The 17,971-nt window shown below is 34.4% G+C and overlaps 1 protein-coding gene across 1 annotated transcript; it reads left to right on the forward strand.

Moving 5' to 3' along the window:
• The first annotated feature begins 2,799 nt into the window (after positions 1 to 2,799).
• Positions 2,800 to 16,832, forward strand: LOC134244702 (F-box/LRR-repeat protein 20-like). The gene is made up of 6 exons (XM_062726956.1): positions 2,800 to 3,257; positions 10,439 to 10,610; positions 11,728 to 11,918; positions 13,590 to 13,679; positions 15,334 to 15,368; positions 15,952 to 16,832. The coding sequence occupies exons 1-6, from the start codon at positions 2,800 to 2,802 to the stop codon at positions 15,954 to 15,956; spliced, it is 951 nt and encodes a 316-aa protein (XP_062582940.1). The 3' UTR covers positions 15,957 to 16,832.
• The last annotated feature ends 1,139 nt before the right edge of the window (positions 16,833 to 17,971 follow it).

The following is a 17,971-nucleotide window of genomic DNA, read 5'->3' on the forward strand; positions in this document are numbered from 1 at the left end:
AAAATGAACTTTGGTGTGAACTTTGAATACCCAATCGCAGTGTACGAAATCTTTCTTGTATACTGCTGATGTAAATTGTTGATTTCAATTGCGATGGAAACAAAACTTCTCATTGACTGAATAAGACGTCACAATAGAGAGGTGTAACTATTCAAGATTACGACACTTTTTGTGGTCAAGCAGCCACGGGTAGAAGAAAGCTATATGTGGACTCCGGACCGTGGCTTGAGACGATGGTGTTGTTTATATTTTTCGATATTTTAGTATGACAAAAGCAGCTGCATTTCATTTACGGATATTTTGTACATGTCAGCTTTTAGTGTTCATATCCGACATTTTTTTTTTGGTTTTGATTTCCGACATTTTTCAGAAGTACCCTTAGTAGCAGATTTGAAGACTTGACATATGAAGTTCTGTGTAAAGCAGAATAATGTGTTATCAACAATCTAAAAACTCGATTAGAGAACATCAAGTGCCTGGGATATGAGTTTTGTACTGTCACTGACATTAAATTTAGTGCTCATTGAATGTAATAAGAAAAGTTGTTTGCTCAGTGAACTCTTTTATACCTAGACAAAGTGCTATATATGTTTGCCTAAGGATTTTTATATATTTTTATCAATAAATACAAAGAATTCTATATTTCAATTTATCATGATTTGACGGATCGGTCACGGTAGCCTAGTGGTAGAGGGTTCGCTTCGTAATCGGGAGGCCCGGGTTCGATTTTCGTTCGCGGCGGCGCGTCATACCTAAGACGTAAACAGTTCCTTCGCCAAGTACTCGGCACTAAAAGTGCAAGTCACGGGTCTTTCGGATATGACTTTATAAACGAGGACGTAGGGCGCTGGCACGATAAAGAACTCTCACTGCTCAATAACCCTAAGTGCCGAGTAAAGGTCGAAATTTGGAGCCCTTCGCCGACAAACGGTGACGTCTCCGTATGAGTGAAAAATTCTCGAGAGGGACGTTAAACAATATACAATCAATCAATCAATTTTTACGGAAGCCCGTTGAGGCCAATTCAGAGGAAGAAATATTTTTTATTGCGTTTAATAGCAATAATTATTGCGTTTAAACAATGTTAAACGCAAAAAGTATTGCGTTTAATCGCAATAATTATTGTGTTTAAACGATTTATAGAGGCAATCGTTTGCGATAAAACGCAAAGTACATTGCCTTTAAACACAATAATTTTTGCGGTTAAACGCAAAAATTAGTGCAATAATTCGCAATAAAAAATATTTCTCTTCTGAACTGCCCTGAACGGGCTTCCATAATTTACAAAACACATTAGGAAATAAAATATATGAATGATACAAACCTATATATTTACATGTACCCGTGAAAACAATTGATGATTGAATTTTGAGGTTTGAGTACAAGTTGACTCTTGTTTTGGTATGGGTCGGTTTGGGTACGAGTTGACCCGATACCCCGGTGAAGCATGAAGCGTTTCGAGGACTTGTGTACTAAGGCTTGAAGAAAACCAGCTTCCGTGTTCTTATCGTAAGTTTTCATACGGCGGCTGGTTTAGGACATGGTATGAGATTTTTTTTTATTAATTCGTGACCATGAAATAAAATTCGTGGGAACGAAATAAAAATTCGTGGCTACGATATAAAATTCGTGGGAACGAAATAAAATTCGTAGCCACGAAATAAAATTCGTGGGAACGAAATAAAATTCTTGGCGACCAAATAAAATTCGTGGAAACGAAATAAAAGATAAAGAATCTAGTGTATTAATTGACAGATCGGGTTCGTAATTAAGACGCATATGAGTGCATAGACGCACGCGCGGATCTCCAGACAAAAACCTGAGAATATATGCTATTTACAATAGCTAAGCTTATGTCCAATGCATTTTTCAATGTATTTCAAACATTTATCGCTAGATTTTTCAAATAAATAGCGTGTAATTGTTAGGCAAAGTTTTTTTTTTAGTCAATCACTCTATGTTTATTTATTTAACAATCAGAGTAGGCCCCTATTATGTGACATCTTAAAAATGAAGCAATATCCAGATATTGTCATGATTATTTTCACATAAAACTCAACTATTTAATACAAATGAAAGTGTGTGCTCTTCAATAAAGGTACATGTAATTGTTAAGGAAAAAATGCGATGAACTAGTGAGATCAGTATTGATACTATTTATTCGTTCATCAGCTCTGCATGCAATTAACCGGCAAAAATCAAATCTCTATAATTAATAATGATTCGGGCATATTATTAAATACCCATAACTACTTTAAACAAAACTCCATTTGGCTCAGTCCAGTTGAATGATAGTAATAAGTCCGTTCATCTTATAAACTAAATAGCATACAAGAGAAGGAGCTAAATAGGACATTATATAGCACAACTTTATTTCGTGGCCACGAATTTTATTTCGTTCCCACGAATTCTATTTCGTGGTCACGAATTTTTATTTCGTGGCCACGAATTTTATTTCGTTCCCACGAATTTTATTTCGTGGCCACGAATTTTACTTTGTTCCCACAATTTTTTATTTCGTTCCCACGAATTTTATTTCGTGGTAACGAATTTTTTAATCCTTCCCACGAATTTTATTTCCTGGCTACGAATTTTTATTTCGTTCCCACGAATTTTATTTCGTGGCTACGAATCTTTATTTCGTTCCGACGAATTTTATTTCGTGGTCACGAATTAATAAAAAAAACCTCATACCATGTCCTATACCAGCCCCCGTAGTTTCAGGTGCTAGATTGGGCGTTTATTTTATGCTACCATCCGGGATATAATTTACTGTGTCAAGAAAAGTTCGACTTCAGCATGGCATCTTGGCATAGATACATTATATCCAGTATAATTTTTTCTAGTGATATTGATGATCTGCCTAATTTGATGTCATTGAATAAGTTATGGTACACGATAGGTCGTGAATGTCACGTAGTGAATATGAGTTGGTTGACAGATCTCGACTTAAGTGTAAAAAGAAATCGTAAATTTTTACTCAATGTCTCACGTAGATTTAATGCAATAGATATTTCAAAGAATTCAAAGCATTCGTGGAAACTACTGGCCAAATATACCAAAAGGTTGATTTTGAAAGAAAGGCAGGATATTAAATTGGAAGATTTTGTATACTTTTTGGAGAATTCCCACCAACTGAGAGAACTAAATGTTGAAGGATGTGACTGGGTAAATGACAGTGTCATAGACGCCCTTCCATGCCGTATTGTGTCCCTGAACATTGATCATGCTGATGGAATACCCAGGATTTCTAAGAGGTAGGCCCTACTTTTAGGCAGAAAGAAAGGAGATGGGCGAACAATGCATGAGAAATGTTTAATTTATAACCAAGAATAATTTTTCCTTCCAGGGTCAATCTAGGTCAATCGAAATAAAACATAATATCCGTTTCTGAAATTATTAAATTTGTGGCAATGACTAACAAATTAAATCTGTACAAAAATTCAGGGTTGGAAATTAAAGCCCGCCTGACCGCAAGGTGGTCTGTTTCTCAGTCGGACGGGGACAAAACCTCAGATGTCCTTTCGGTGGTTGGGCCAATTATAATAGTCAGTTCCTTAAGCAGTGTACAGGTGTACATGAATCAATCTTTGTTTATTCATCTGTATTATTTCCGTCTTATTCCTTCCTGTATTTACAATATTTTAAATATAGGCCGATTTAAAATTAAATCAGCAGTGTTTTTATTTTACTACAGTCGTTTTTAAAAACCATCTATAAAAACGATCTATACAAAGCCAGAAACATATCCTATTTTATTGCTTATTTATCACTAGCTGCAATAATGTAGCCCTCTCCAATTTTTTTTTCCAGAAAATATCAGATAAAAAAAAATCGGAGAGGGCTACATTATTGCAGCTAATTTATCACAAGTAACCACGAAAGCCCATTAGGATCATTCTAGAGAGAGACAATTTTTTTTTCGAAAAGGCGTAATAACACGAAAAAAAAGGCGTTATAACGCCTTTTGAAAAGGCGTTATTACGCCATTCCATTCAAAAAGGCGTTATAACGCCTTTCTAAAGGGCGTTATTACGCCTTTTCATTCTAAAAGGCTTTATTTCGCCTTCCAAAAGGCGTTATTACGCCTTTCTTAAATGCTTTATTACGTCTTTCTAAAAAGCGTTATTACGACTTTCTAAAAGGCGTTATTACGCCTTTCTAAGAGGCATTATTACGCCTTTCCAAAAGGCGTTATTACGTCTTTATTTTGAATACATGACTAAACATATTTAGCCCAGCCAAGCGGGTGAGGGTGCAGAAATCTTACCTTTGGGACATGAATTCTAAAATTTGATATAGGACTAATTTCTTAAAAGATTATTTAAACAAATAACAATGATTTCCAGGAAAAAAGATTTTTAAATGCGTCCTATATTTTCAATGTTGAACCAACAAAGTCCTTCTTTAATACCAGACACACCTCTACCAAGGATCATTGATTTTAATAATTGCTCATTACACTGTATATACCTATGCAAATAGTTTGCCTGCTTTTTTTCCAAGAAGAGAGAAAAATATGGATCTTCAAATGACATGAATTTTAATCCATGGCAAGCAAAGCTCCAAGATACATCTGCCTATATCTTATCTTCATAAGTAGAGTGTTGCCTTCTCTTAATACGAATGCAAACAGTTGTGTCAGTGAGATGTGCAGGAGTATAGAGAATTGCATAAATAAAGATGGTTTTAATTAAATCTTTCACATATTTATTAACATAAAATAACGCCTTTCCATTTTCCTTTTCAAGTAGGCCAGTAGTACGAGCGCGAATGGGGCACCCCCCCCTCCACACATACACACTTTGGGGGGAAAGTCTTCAGTGCTACAGTTCAGATATTATTAGTAATAATTGGTGCTTGGTTCCTGAACATTTTGTTGCAGTGTGTAAAACTGTGGCAAATTATTGCATTTAAACAAAGTTTTACCGAGAAGTCCCCCCACGAGTTTGGCCAATAGAGTAGAGTGGTGGTGGTGGTGGTGGTGGTGGGGGGGGGGGGTAGGGGTTAAAAGCACGGGCCTGTTAAATGCAAAATAATGGTTATTCAAAAAGCGTTATAACCCTTTTGAAAAGGCGTAATAACGCCTTTTCGAAAGGCGTATGAACGCCTTTTCAAAAGGCGTAATAACGCCTTTTCAAAAGGCATGATAACGCCTTTTAGAATGGAAAGGCGCAATAAAGCCTTTTCGAAAGGCGTTATAACGCCTTTTTAAACGGCGTAATAACGCCTTTTGGAATGGGAAGGCGTAATAACGACTTTTTAAAAGGCGTTCTAACGCCTTTTTTGCGTTATTACGCCTTTTTGAAAGGCGTTATAACGCCTTTTAATTTTTTTCTCTCTCTAGATTGATCCTTATAGGCTTTCGTAAGTAACAGCTCTTTAAAAAGCTTGACAATATCTGCACGGGGAGCTCCTAGCGATAAAGCTTTTGAGCAATATTTTTGTTGGTTTAAATTATTTCCTTAATTTATATTTTGAAACCTTGTGTAATTTAAATTCTTGATATTATTTAACTTGTATAGTCTACATCATCTTTACACTGTATACTTAAGGACCCTCTCTACATTGCACCCTAATTTCAGGGTACTTGCGTGTAGTTAGACTGACCCACCATTAGACATAAAAAAGAATAAATTGTAATCTGCACTGTATGACAATATTTTAAATAAATCCATGTATTCTAAACATTTGTTAGACCAAGATAGAGTAATTGAAACTTTATTTGCATGTATTTTCTCTATTTGAATAATCAATAGCAATTTTTTCTTTGTCATTACTTCATTGTCTTCAAAGATTTTTCCTGGATAAAGAAGGTGCGCTCCCTATATTAGAAATGGATTAGTTTATTTCAAAATAGCCTCCTTTACACTATTTAATTTTCTCAAAATCCAAAAAAACATTTTTCGTCAGTGTATAGAGGGTTCTTAAGATTTGTTATTTTGTTAGGGTTTTCCTCAAGAGGAGTGATCTGCCCTTGGATCTACATTGAAAGCTACATTACACCTATTATAAAATATACAAGTAATAGCTTTTCAAAAAAGCTTGCCTGACTAATGCAATCAATATCTATAGAACCTATAATCATGATAAGTTATATATATAAACGTTTACATTGGGGGAGGGGTAATTATTTCATTAGAGTTAATTATGAATACGTCGAACAAAACATCATGCATTAATTTTAAGTTGTTCGCTACTTATGAAAGCAATGGAGAGCCTCGTTTTTGAAAGTGTGTGTGTGTGATGGGGGGGGGGGCGCTAGATAATTTTTTTTCACTCATCTGCAAATAAAGAGAGGAATATGCCCTAAGTTGAAAATCCTAATTTGGGGGGGGGGGGGTAGTGACCTACTTTTTTCAGTGTCAAATTCTTTCTGTGCCATTTTTTCTAGCATTAAATACTGCATTTCCCTTAAATAAATTTCCTGTTATATACAGGGGGATCCAACCTTTCAATTAACATTTCGTATAAATAGTAAAAGAAGTAAGGTTGGGAAAAAGGAGGAGACCCCCCCCCCCCCCGTTGCTACGTGTCTGATGGAAAAGGAACAGTGAGATTTATTTAAAAGGTATATTTTGTATGTGTTAAAAATTGGTTTTGATCTGTTTTTCGTTTGTTGTATAATGACGCCTGCATGTGGAGTGTTACAAATACTTGGAACTCGGGACCAAAGAGCAGTTTCATGTAATCTTTTTCGTGCTAACACCTACTGCGACTCGGGACTTGGTTTTAAACGGTCTCATCCTAAGGACCGATCTCCACGTCCTGCAGTGGATTCGAACACGCGACGTAAAGCTCAGCTCATCATTCCGCAACTTTATAAATGGTTTTAGAAGATGTAGCAATTAAATCAGGGAAATGAACTTAGTCTAATGAATTAATGTATGCTGGAAAGCCGTGCCTATGAAAAGGTTATATATTAATTTTAAAATTAAAATTTAGAATTAGATTCAACTGCATAGACTACCAGGAAGACAGCTGAGAATATGATAACTACAAGAAATAAATGAATCGTTATGATTAACATGTAGAATATGTTTAAGTACTAGATTGTTGGGTATGCCAGAGCATCAAAGATTGTTGGAAACAGCCTGTTATGCATAAATGACCCAACGAACTTGACGGTGATTCCTTATATTCCTTAATCCTGGAATAGGAGTGACACTTTTCCTAGGTCTATTTTCTGTGTTTCATTGGAGAAAGAATTTTATCTCTGAAAACTGCGGGGGGGGGGGGGGGGGGGGGGCTGCGAGTCCGGGCGAGATATGATCAGAAATATTATGCATATTTGGCCAGTTTTCCTCTTAAGAACTCTTTTCCCGTTTCGTTAAGTACGTTTTATTTACTTTAAATTATGATGTAACTTCTAACTTTTTTCACAATATCACCGATATGTTTTTTCCCCAAAGTTCGAAATTCCGATAAAAAGAACAGACTTGAAGTTTTATTTCCATTCAGTGCAGTGGAATCATCCAGGAAAAGGGCGCGAAGATATACACGTGACGTTTGGCGCAAAATGATTGTGACACCCCTTACCTAGAGGAAAAATGGACTCATCCAATAGTACAGAAACGCAGAAAAAAGGTCAAACGGACATGTCCGTATATGAAATCGCATGAAATAATCAGCTGCATGCAAAAAAACTAAAGGAAATAAACACATCAATATATTGTATCAGTAAGATGGTTATTTTTTTCTGCTAAATGTTTTGTTGAAACGGAGGTAACAAATTCCAGTGATAATCAGCATGCACAAAATTTTGCTGGCTAACTGTGACCTCTTCCCTTCGCACCTAGGAAATATCAATCCTTATACAGCCTGACGCCGTGACGTCAGGCAATGACGAAATCATGCATTGTAAACATTTTAAAAGATGGATATAATTTTAAATATTTACATTTTGTCGGAGTTTGTTTCTTCCTCTGAAGTAAACAGTAACTGTAGTAATGTGTGTTCATAAATAAATGTCGTTTTTTCTTAAAAGGGGGGAGGGTATTGAGAATGAAATAAGTAAATTCAATATTTAAACCCTTGTGGAAAGAAAAAAAACAACAAAATTTTGCACTGGTTTCTTATTTCTTGTGAGCATCTGAATCGGGGATACAAAATTAATGTTCATGCATATGGATACCATAACTGTGAAATTCAGGTAAGAAAAAAATTAAAAAGTACTAACTAAAAGCGAAATGGGAATTTTAGTATTTGCAAATATTATCACTGGGCTGATATAACAATTTAATTGATAACAACTTTTAGATCGAATTTAACAGTTAACTGGAATTTATAACATCAGAGAATGAAATAATACATGTAATACCAAGTATTTAAAGAAAAAAATACATTATGCTAAAATTAATATATTTAATCGATTTTTATCACCTTAATTCACCAGAAAGCTTTCCAGAGCTTTCTAAGGCAAAATGGGAATGGTAAATTTCACAGTTAAGGCGAGATGGGAACAAACCCTTGTTGAATTACGTTGTTTATTATAAGTGGACTAATCCATTTCTAGAATAAACAAACCGTTAAATCGGGAAACAAATTATAATTAGAAAAAAAATTCTTTATTGTTGCATGTCTATATACTTAAACATGCGATGTAATTGTTTTTAAAAGAACTCGAAATACTTTGAGCAATGAGCTCACTAAATGATAAACCACCCCCCCCCCCCCGCCTCCCATATGCATATGGTTATTATGGCAAAGTCCATGTTTTGCTGTGGACGGGAAACCAAAAAAATGTGTCGGATCAAAAAGTAAAATAGGAGGTGCACTATGGCAATATGTAATAAAGATTCTGTGAAAGCTTCAATAAATTTCACAATTTTTAATCTTTTTAAGTTCAGCGAGCCTTCATAATCTTTTTCAGCCATAATTAAATCAAAAAGTACTTCAGTTTTCCCCTCCTCAGGATTTTAAAATTTTGAAATCCGTAAACCAATTTTTAAAAAAATTGCCCTAATGACATTTGTGAATATTATGAAAAAAGATATATGTTTGCAATTTTATGACATTTTTAGTGGGTTTAAACTATATATTTACTCAGCTTGATAACTGCTTGTCTTTTTGAAACATCAAAATATTTTTTGTGTGAACCCTGAGAAAGCAACGGTTTTCCATGTGGGGGAGGGGGATGCTCCGAAAAGAAAAATCCACGTACTACAGAGCTTTTCTACACGTGTACCATCAGATTTTATTTTCTAATGATAGCTAGATTTCTTCCGAATAAATCTAGAATACTAGACAGTACATATAAGTCCCAAAGTTATGGGATAGGTATCAGAATAGCCTGAATTTAAAAACAAGAGGCCCATGGGCCACGTCGCTCACCTGAGCACTGTGGCTAGGAAAAAGTAAAAAATTGTTTTATTATTGAAGAGTTTAAATCCAAAGTAGTCCCATGACCAATCATGGATTTGCTATTCTTGAGAAGATGATTTTTAAAGAATTTTCCTATATATTTCTATGTAAAACCTTGGTCGGCCATTGTGGCCTCGCCCTACCCCCCGGGGGTCATGATTTGAACAAATTTGAATCTACACTACCTGAGGATGCTTCCATATAAATATGGTGAATTATGACTTTGTCATTCTTGAGAAGAAGATTTTTAAAGAATTTTCCTATATATTTCTATGTAAAACTTTGGTCGGCCATTTTGGCCCCGCCCTACCCCCAGGAGTCATGATTTGAACAAACTTGAATCTACACTACCTGAGGATGCTTCCATATAAATTTGATAATTTATGGCTTTGCTATTCTTGAGAGCAAGATATTTAAAGAATTTTTCCTACATATTTCTATGTAAAACTTTGGTCGACCATTTTGACCCCAACCTACCTCTGGGGGTCATGATTTGAACAAATTTAAATCTACACTACCTGAGGATATTTTCTTATAAGTTTCATCTTTCCTGGCACAGTGGTTCTTGAGAAAAAGATTTTTAAAACATGCCACCAAATTTTCATTCATTCCCAATTATCTCCCCTTGAATGAGGGCGTGGCCCTTCATTTGAACAAACTTTGAATCCCCTTTACCCAAGAATGCTTTGCGGCAAGTTTGGTTGGAATTGGCCCAGCGGTTCTTGAGAAGAAGTCGAAAATATAAAAAGTTTACAGACAGACAGACAGACAGACGGACGCCGGACAAAATGTGATCAGAAAAGCTCACTTGAGGCTACGGCTCAGGTGAGCTAATTAAAAAAACTATATGCCAATCGGAGATATCAATTTTGCTATGAAAGTATTATCAGTCAAAGTAGGGAGATCATTGTAGGAAATGTGAACAAACCAACGTGAATATCTAATTAAATAAGCTTAGTAATTTTCCTTAATAAATTGACTTTCGCTTGGAAACACATGCACATATAGTACACGTATTGTAGTCCCATTTTAAAGGACAGCAACTTGTTTATAATATAAATGTTATTTATTTCAGTGCTGTGGAAACCTTGCTTGAGCGTCATTATATGAACCTGGAGGAGCTGGTGCTTGATGCATCTTTGCTCAGAGATGAAAACTTGGAGGACATAGCTAAATGCTCCAAACTAAAGAAACTCTGTGTGTCCTCCTGTGAGAATTTAACTAACACATTTCTCGGATACATAAAGGTAACACAAATTTCCAGTTACTAGCAGGAACCAATCTATTCCCCAGATTTAGGGAAACTTTCTTTTTCCCTCAGAAAAAGTTAGGAAGACGTTTCAAATTCTAGGAGACTTCTTAGCATGAGCACAACACACACCGACCATTATTAAAACTTTTCCAAAAAATGAAATAAGACCGCGGAACATTAACTGGCAAAATTGGAAATATACAGCTTACGTCATTGCAGCTCGGAGGACCGGGATGCTCTATACATATAAGTTTTTAAGTGTTGGTGTATGGATATTGGGGTTTGAGTAGTTATGTAGAATTAAAGGTTTTCTAAACATTGTAAAGATTGTTAATCAGAATGTTCTTTCCGTTTATAAATTACGAGAAACATAATATATTTGCTTCCATAAAGTGAATCTGTAAAAATATATATGTTTTTCATATTAAATATATAAAGTTACTTATCATTTACTATCGAAAAAACGACAGGTCCCTTTTTTTAGAAGATCGGATTTTACTTCTCGGATAAAAACGTACTTTTCACAGTTCGTGTTTTATATTCTAAAATTGATATTAAGATGGATATAAAAAACTACTGACAAAACAAAGTAAATTCACAGGTCTCCAGGTCTGGCTAATAACTGAGTTATTCTGTATATACAAACTGGTATTCGCTCTTATTTATTTTCAAGTCTTATCAAAGAAGCTCACTTGGGCCTTTGGTTCAAATGAGTTAACTATATTTGTCTATAATTTAATTTTGTTAATATTCTCGCCTCTCATTGGTTGATTTCCAATAAGGAACGCAAAATATTTTGTATAATCTGGTTTGGTATGGGGACACACCCCCTTGACAACCAGCTTAATCATCTTATTCATGCAACCCCCTCATTTTCAGTCCTCGGAATCCATGGAAAATTCAAGATTTGATAACTGTATCTTTAACTTCAAACACTAACTCGATCTTACCTCATGTAAACACAAATCATGGCTGCTAAATTTCTGTATAATTTTTTACCCCCCCCCCCCCCCCGCTTCACATCACATTTGGTCAAGAATTAGTGTCATTCCTTAAATAGAAAATATATCCTTACACAAGTCTACGAATAATATCATGCTTTTTTATCCTAGTCTCTACAAAACCTGACTTGTTTAAGATTGAAGGGAGGTAATGACTTCACCAAAGAAGGCCTAGTTTCACTATTTGAGTGTGAATCCTATTTGCATCTGATAGAGTGTAGATGCTTGCAGCAGCTGGTGGAGTTGGACCTCTCAGATAGCACTGACTTTGATGATGACTGTGTCGACCAGATGATCAGATGGTGAGATTAATGTCAAGCTCAATTACTTGATAGGTATATCAGACATGTTTAAACTGTTAACTGTAATCAGCTGTAATAATTGATTACTTTCCCCAAGTAATTTGAGATTATATGATCATGAAAAAACTTACTATAGTATTACGCCTACTTGAATAGTTTAATCAATTACAGATAAGAACCATAAACATTTTTTAATTCTTTTTGACTATTTTTAGCTCATCTGAGCTTAAAGCTCCAGTGCCAACTTTTAGAATTGATCAAATTGTCCAAAACGTTTAACAGTTATTAGGCAGGCCAAACCCCTTTCCAGGATACACACCTGCTACTGGGAATATATAGCACAAAATTATATAAAAGCATCGTTTGTACATGAACTATGTGTACACTTGTACACTACCTCACATTGAACTTGTGTCACCATTTGAGTACATGTACTAGTTAGCTCTTCTGAGCAAAAGGGTGAAAAAGCCAATGCTATGCACAGGTACTTGTAGACAGGAACACCCCAATCTACACTATCTATTATTTACAATCTACAGGTGAAAAGATTTTTTTGTTATCATAAATTCTTCTTCTAGTACATATGGTCCCTCTACAAGGGTAGATAATCAAGAGAAGACAAAAATAGGGTGGGGTCATTAAAAAAATCTTCTTTTAAAGACTCACTGGGTCAGAAAAGCTGAAACTTTTGTGGAATCATCCTGGGGTAGTTTAGATTGTAAATTGTTCAAATCATGACCCACTGGGTTGTGGCTGGGCGGGACCACAATAGGGAATCAAAGTTTTTCACTGAAATTCAGAGGAAAAGTCTTTTAAAATCTTCTTCTCAAAAACCACTGGGCCAGAAAAGCTCTAAATGTAGAAGTATGCTGGGGTAGTGTAGATTCTAAATTGTTTTAATCATGACACTTGGGGGTAGGGCGGAGTCAAAATAGGGAATCTAAGTTTTACATTTAAGTACTAAGTATATATAGGAAAAGTTTTGAAATATTTTGTTCTCAAGAACCATTAGGCCGGAAAAGCTGAAACTTATGTGGAAGCATCCTGGGGTACTGTAGATATTAAATTGTTAAAATCATAACCTTCAGAGGTCAGACATAAGAAAACCATATTTTACATTGAAATATACAGTATATGAAAAATCTGTAAAAATCTTCTTCTCAAGTACCACTGGGTCAGAAAAAGGCTAAAACTTATGAAGAAAAAATCCTGGGATACTGTAAATTCTAAATTGTTAAAATCATGACTTCCAGAGGTTGGACGGGGACCAAAATAGAAAGACCAAGTTTTACATTGAAATATATTGGAAGAAACTTTTAAAAATCTTCTCAAGAACCACTGAACGTATGTGGAAGCATCTTGGGGTAGTGTGGGTTTTATATTCTTCAAATAATGACTCCTGGCAGTAGGATAGTTTCACGATGGGTGTTATTCTTGTACAAAGGGGAAATCTGGTAAATAATAGCATGGCCAAAGACACTCAGGTGAGCGATGTTGCTCATGGACCTCTTTTATAAACAATAGCCTAAAAGCTAGCTCGAGCATTACATTGTAAGTTCTGATTGAAAAAAAATTAATCGATGTGTAAACTTTTGAATTTTTTCTCGTCCAATCAAAAAACGGAATCCATTAAAAAAAATATAACAGTATATGATGATATTTTATCCCTAGCTGTGGTGCAACTATAGAGATTTTGCGAGTATCTTCCTCTGTGGCCATAACAGACGTAGGCTATGAATCCATCGAAAATAAATGCTGCAAGTATGTGTGCTTTACATAATCATATATTGTCTGTCATAAATTTCTAATTACATGTTAAACAGCATAGTTATGCATAAATTATATTCAATGAAACACACATATATACTTACTACATGGAATCAACCTTTTCTAGGGAATCAATGTTTTTGAGTAACAAAAATTTGACTGGTAACTTGCATACATGTGTATTTCATTTAAATAAATGAATTCATAAAAGTGTTTGTGTTCAATGTTTGTTGGGTTGTTAATTTGTGGATAAGGGCTACACAAGAAAACAATCGATATTGATGATTCCAAATGTGCAGTTCTATGTTTTGGCAGCACATCAAAGTGCTCCTGTAATCGAAGATTTCGGGGTATATAGTGTTTGCCATGTCTGTCCGTCTGTCTGTTTGACACCAAAAACTTTATCCTTTCCCATAACTTTTGATTGCTTGGAGCTATGGCTCTCAAACTTCATATTCGTATTTCTTGACAAGACATTCCTTTCAAGTTTGCCCGGTTTTAACATATTTGGCTTCTTGACCTTGGAGTTTGACCCACTTTTCACAGCAAAAATGTACCATATTTGAACCTTGGCTAAAAAATTTGAACAGTTGATGCAAGAGTTTGCATATGTGCTTTAATTATGACAAAATATTTCCCTAGCTGTAAATATTTTTGACTTTGACCTTAGAGTTTTACCCCGTTTTTTAAATACTTTTGTACAATAAATAGAGTTATCGTCCTTTGAAAGTGTCTACTTTTTTTAATTGCTCTGGGTAAAATATTTCTATAAAACAAATTGTACACACGGGGGTAATTCAAACAATTTATTAGTTAGTACACATGTAATTCTTTAATTGTTTAATACACTAGATGTGTAAAGATCGAAAGGTTGTAAACATATAATGCCTTTAGCTATCTCCAAAAATATATTTTGAGAACAGTGATGAGCATCCTTTTTGTAAGCGAGGGGCTGTCAGAGAATTTTTTTGACACACCTGAAAAAGTTGACAAAAAAAAAAGAGAAAAATTACCCAAATTCGAAATATTTATTTCAGGGGTGGGTGGGTTGACAACTTGGAGTTCCAACTTCTTTCAGTAACAAATTTTATTCAATACTACATTACCCTAACTTGACTTTAATTGTAGCAAAAAGCAGCGAGGTCCAACTGGCCTTTCTATGAACATTTCAAAATAAGAAGTTTCTCCTGGAAAAAAAGTGTAACTTACTCGATAACTTCATTTTTGTGCATAGATTTTCATGGTTTTTTTCCTCATATTTATTTCATCGTAATCTTTAAGATGTAAAGGATATGGGAAACATTTCCATTAATCTTAATTTTTGCCAAAAGCTTTCATACGTGAGCATCAATGTTTCACATACACATCTTGTTTGAATTAGTTCTTCTGTATGTATTTATAGCTTTTCTCTTTAATCTTTTTCTGCTATTTCATATATAGCATATATCCTAATAGGTACGTATTATTTCAGTGTTGCCTTATGTAGTGTATTATTCAAATAAATAAAACTTCTATTTAAAAAAATTAATCATGTATATTGTATTGGGTAACACCTAGTGTATACAGAGTAAGTCTGGAAAAGATGTTGAATTATACATGTAGATCTATGTATCACGTATATCTAAAATATCTTTTTTTTTCTTAACAGGAAGGTGGTCATCACCCAACACAAGCGGATTAAATGTAAGGGATGATTAGTAATTGCTCTTAAATATTTTATTGCAGACATGACTTGTATTGAAAAATAATTCTATCAAAGACAAAAAAGTCCTAGGATTCTTCAACCCAAAAATTGCAGGGAGCAAGATCAACATCCAGTTCCACTAGAACACACTTTATCATAAAGCCAAAAACATTCCACTGAATCATAGTATCAGGAACCTATATACTGCTTCTAATATACTGCTCCTGATAGTATTGACCCACTCGAGAAATAAAGCTCTTGCAAACCATGCAGAAATTGCTCCCAGCACTATTCTTTTAAAGGACTGCATACCATTCACATATCAACAAACATATCATGACAACATATTCACCATGTATAATGAATAAACTTTAACAATTTAGCAGATTGATATAACTAAATTATGCAAATGAGCTCGAGGCATGTAAATCACACAGATATTTAAGTGCAGATATTTCCACTATTTTGAAGTTTTTAAAGCATACAATATTGAACTAAGAATTTAATCAAAATTAAAGATGTTTTCAAAATGTTTATTAAATATTTTCAAAAACTCTTCTTAATGATTTTCATTGTTTTTAGGTTGAAAACTGGATCAAAAACAACGGATTCCGTCAATCATATCAAGTGCATTCCAATTCACATTTTTCTATGTAACTATCTAACCTTACTCTCACCTTAGACCTTTGAAGATTTTTTATTATGTTTGTGATAAATTCTAAACCAAAAACTGTACAGGAGTCTTTTAAAAACTGATAATTAAGTAAAAGCATTGTACATTGCTCGTCAACAAACTGTACAAAACATTGGTCAAGATTAATTTGCTCTCAAGAGTTCATATCACTAAACAAATATAATCACTGTGCATGATACACTGTATTACTTAGGATGGCTGAATTCAATTGTATTCATGGCTGAATTTTGTACATGTCACCTTAATTTTGGTTTTCTAATCAGAGGTTACTTGGTGATCTCCAATCTCTTCATATGTTCATTGATACTCTTTTAAGAGACTGTGATAACTCTTAATGACAGAAATGTCTACTAGGTATCATTAATTCATAGATTTGTCAAGTTAGTGTCTTTCTTGTCCAGATTTGCCCTGCAAGCTGTGCTATAATTGTTTGTACATGCATTTTACTTATTCAATTTTTTTTGGATAAATCATCAAGGTTCAACCAACATTGTATATGAATGAGCAGAGGGCTTATGAACCTTAACATGGTTTATATAAGGACAGATCACACAAGCAAAATAATGGATGCCTATTTTGGTATACAATTTTGGACTTGTTTTTGGTTGTTTTATGGTTAGAATAATGAATTTCTAAAATATTAATGAAAAATTAAAAAAACATCTCCAGGGTTAAACTTATTCATTTTACTTAAATTTAACTGAAGTTTTTATCTTCAAGATTTTTCATTAAATTTTGTGTGTATTAAATCTGTCCTTAGCACTCAATATTGACATATACATGTTTTGTACCGGTGATATTTTTCACTGTCTGATTCATATTATTTGCCAAACAATTCCAATCATGTTTGTCTGGGATTTCTCTCTATACATGATGTATATAACTTTAATAAATGACCATATTCATCAAAGCTGTTGTGGTTGATTTTAAAAAGGTCTAATTATATAAGGTGGAACTGAAATAAATAATTATGTGTTGGAATCGATATGTTAAACAAAAGATAAATCAAGGTTATAAATGTAATAATTTTTTTTCTAAACTTATTTGTTGATTGTAGAATATAAGCAAATCATGACCCTTGGGGGTAGGGCGGGGCCACAATGGCCGACCAAAGTTTTACATAGAAATATATAGAAAAATTCTTTAAAAATCTTCTCCTCAAGAATAACAAAGTTATAATTAATCATATTTATATGGAAGCATCCTCAGGTAGTGTAGATTCAAGTTTGTTCAAATCATGACCCCCAGGGGTAGGACGGGGCCACAATGGCCGACCAAAGTTTTACATAGACATCTATAAGAATATTCTTTAAAAATTCTCTTCTCAAGAATAACAAAGCCATAATTAATCATATTTATATGGAAGCATCCTCAGGTAGTGTAGATTCAAGTTTGTTCAAATCATGACCCCGGGGATAGGGCGGGACCACAATGGACGACCAAAGTTTTACATAGACATATATAGGAAAATTCTTTAAAAATCATCTTCTCAAGAATAGCAAAGCCATGATTGGTCATGGGACTACTTTTGGATTTAAACTTTTCAATAATAAACCAATTTCTACCTTTCCTAGCCATTGTGCTCAGGTGAGCGATGTGGCTCATGGGCCTCTTGTTTGACTTAACATGCATGAATGATACATTTAAGGATACACATTGCTAGACTATGAGTTTTATTTCAACTAAACTTGCATGAATGATACATCTAAGCAAGCACAATTCTGGACTTGGAGTAGATACTGAATCTGATTTACATCATCCGAATGACTGACCAGGTTTAATTGTTTGAAGCAGCATCATTCTGAAATAACCAAAGTGACCAAACTTGCATTAACTATATGTCTCACAATTTGCACTACTGCACTTGTTCCGAATGCTGGATCTGACCAATATATTTCAGACCAGGGA

The sequence above is a fragment of the Saccostrea cucullata genome, unplaced genomic scaffold (assembly GCF_032062105.1).
Source record: "Saccostrea cucullata isolate Sc308-1 unplaced genomic scaffold, CSIRO_AGI_Scuc_v1 ctg2380, whole genome shotgun sequence".
Classification (NCBI taxonomy): Eukaryota; Metazoa; Mollusca; class Bivalvia; order Ostreida; family Ostreidae; genus Saccostrea; species Saccostrea cuccullata.

Excerpts from the sequence above, each read along its gene's own strand:
- LOC134244702 (XM_062726956.1), top strand. The coding sequence starts at position 2,800 with ATGGCATCTTGGCATAGATACATTATATCCAGTATAATTTTTTCTAGT. Across the intron at positions 3,258-10,438 it reads ATACCCAGGATTTCTAAGAG|TGCTGTGGAAACCTTGCTTG; the intron begins GTAGGCCCTACT and ends TATTTATTTCAG. Across the intron at positions 10,611-11,727 it reads CATTTCTCGGATACATAAAG|TCTCTACAAAACCTGACTTG; the intron begins GTAACACAAATT and ends TTTTTATCCTAG.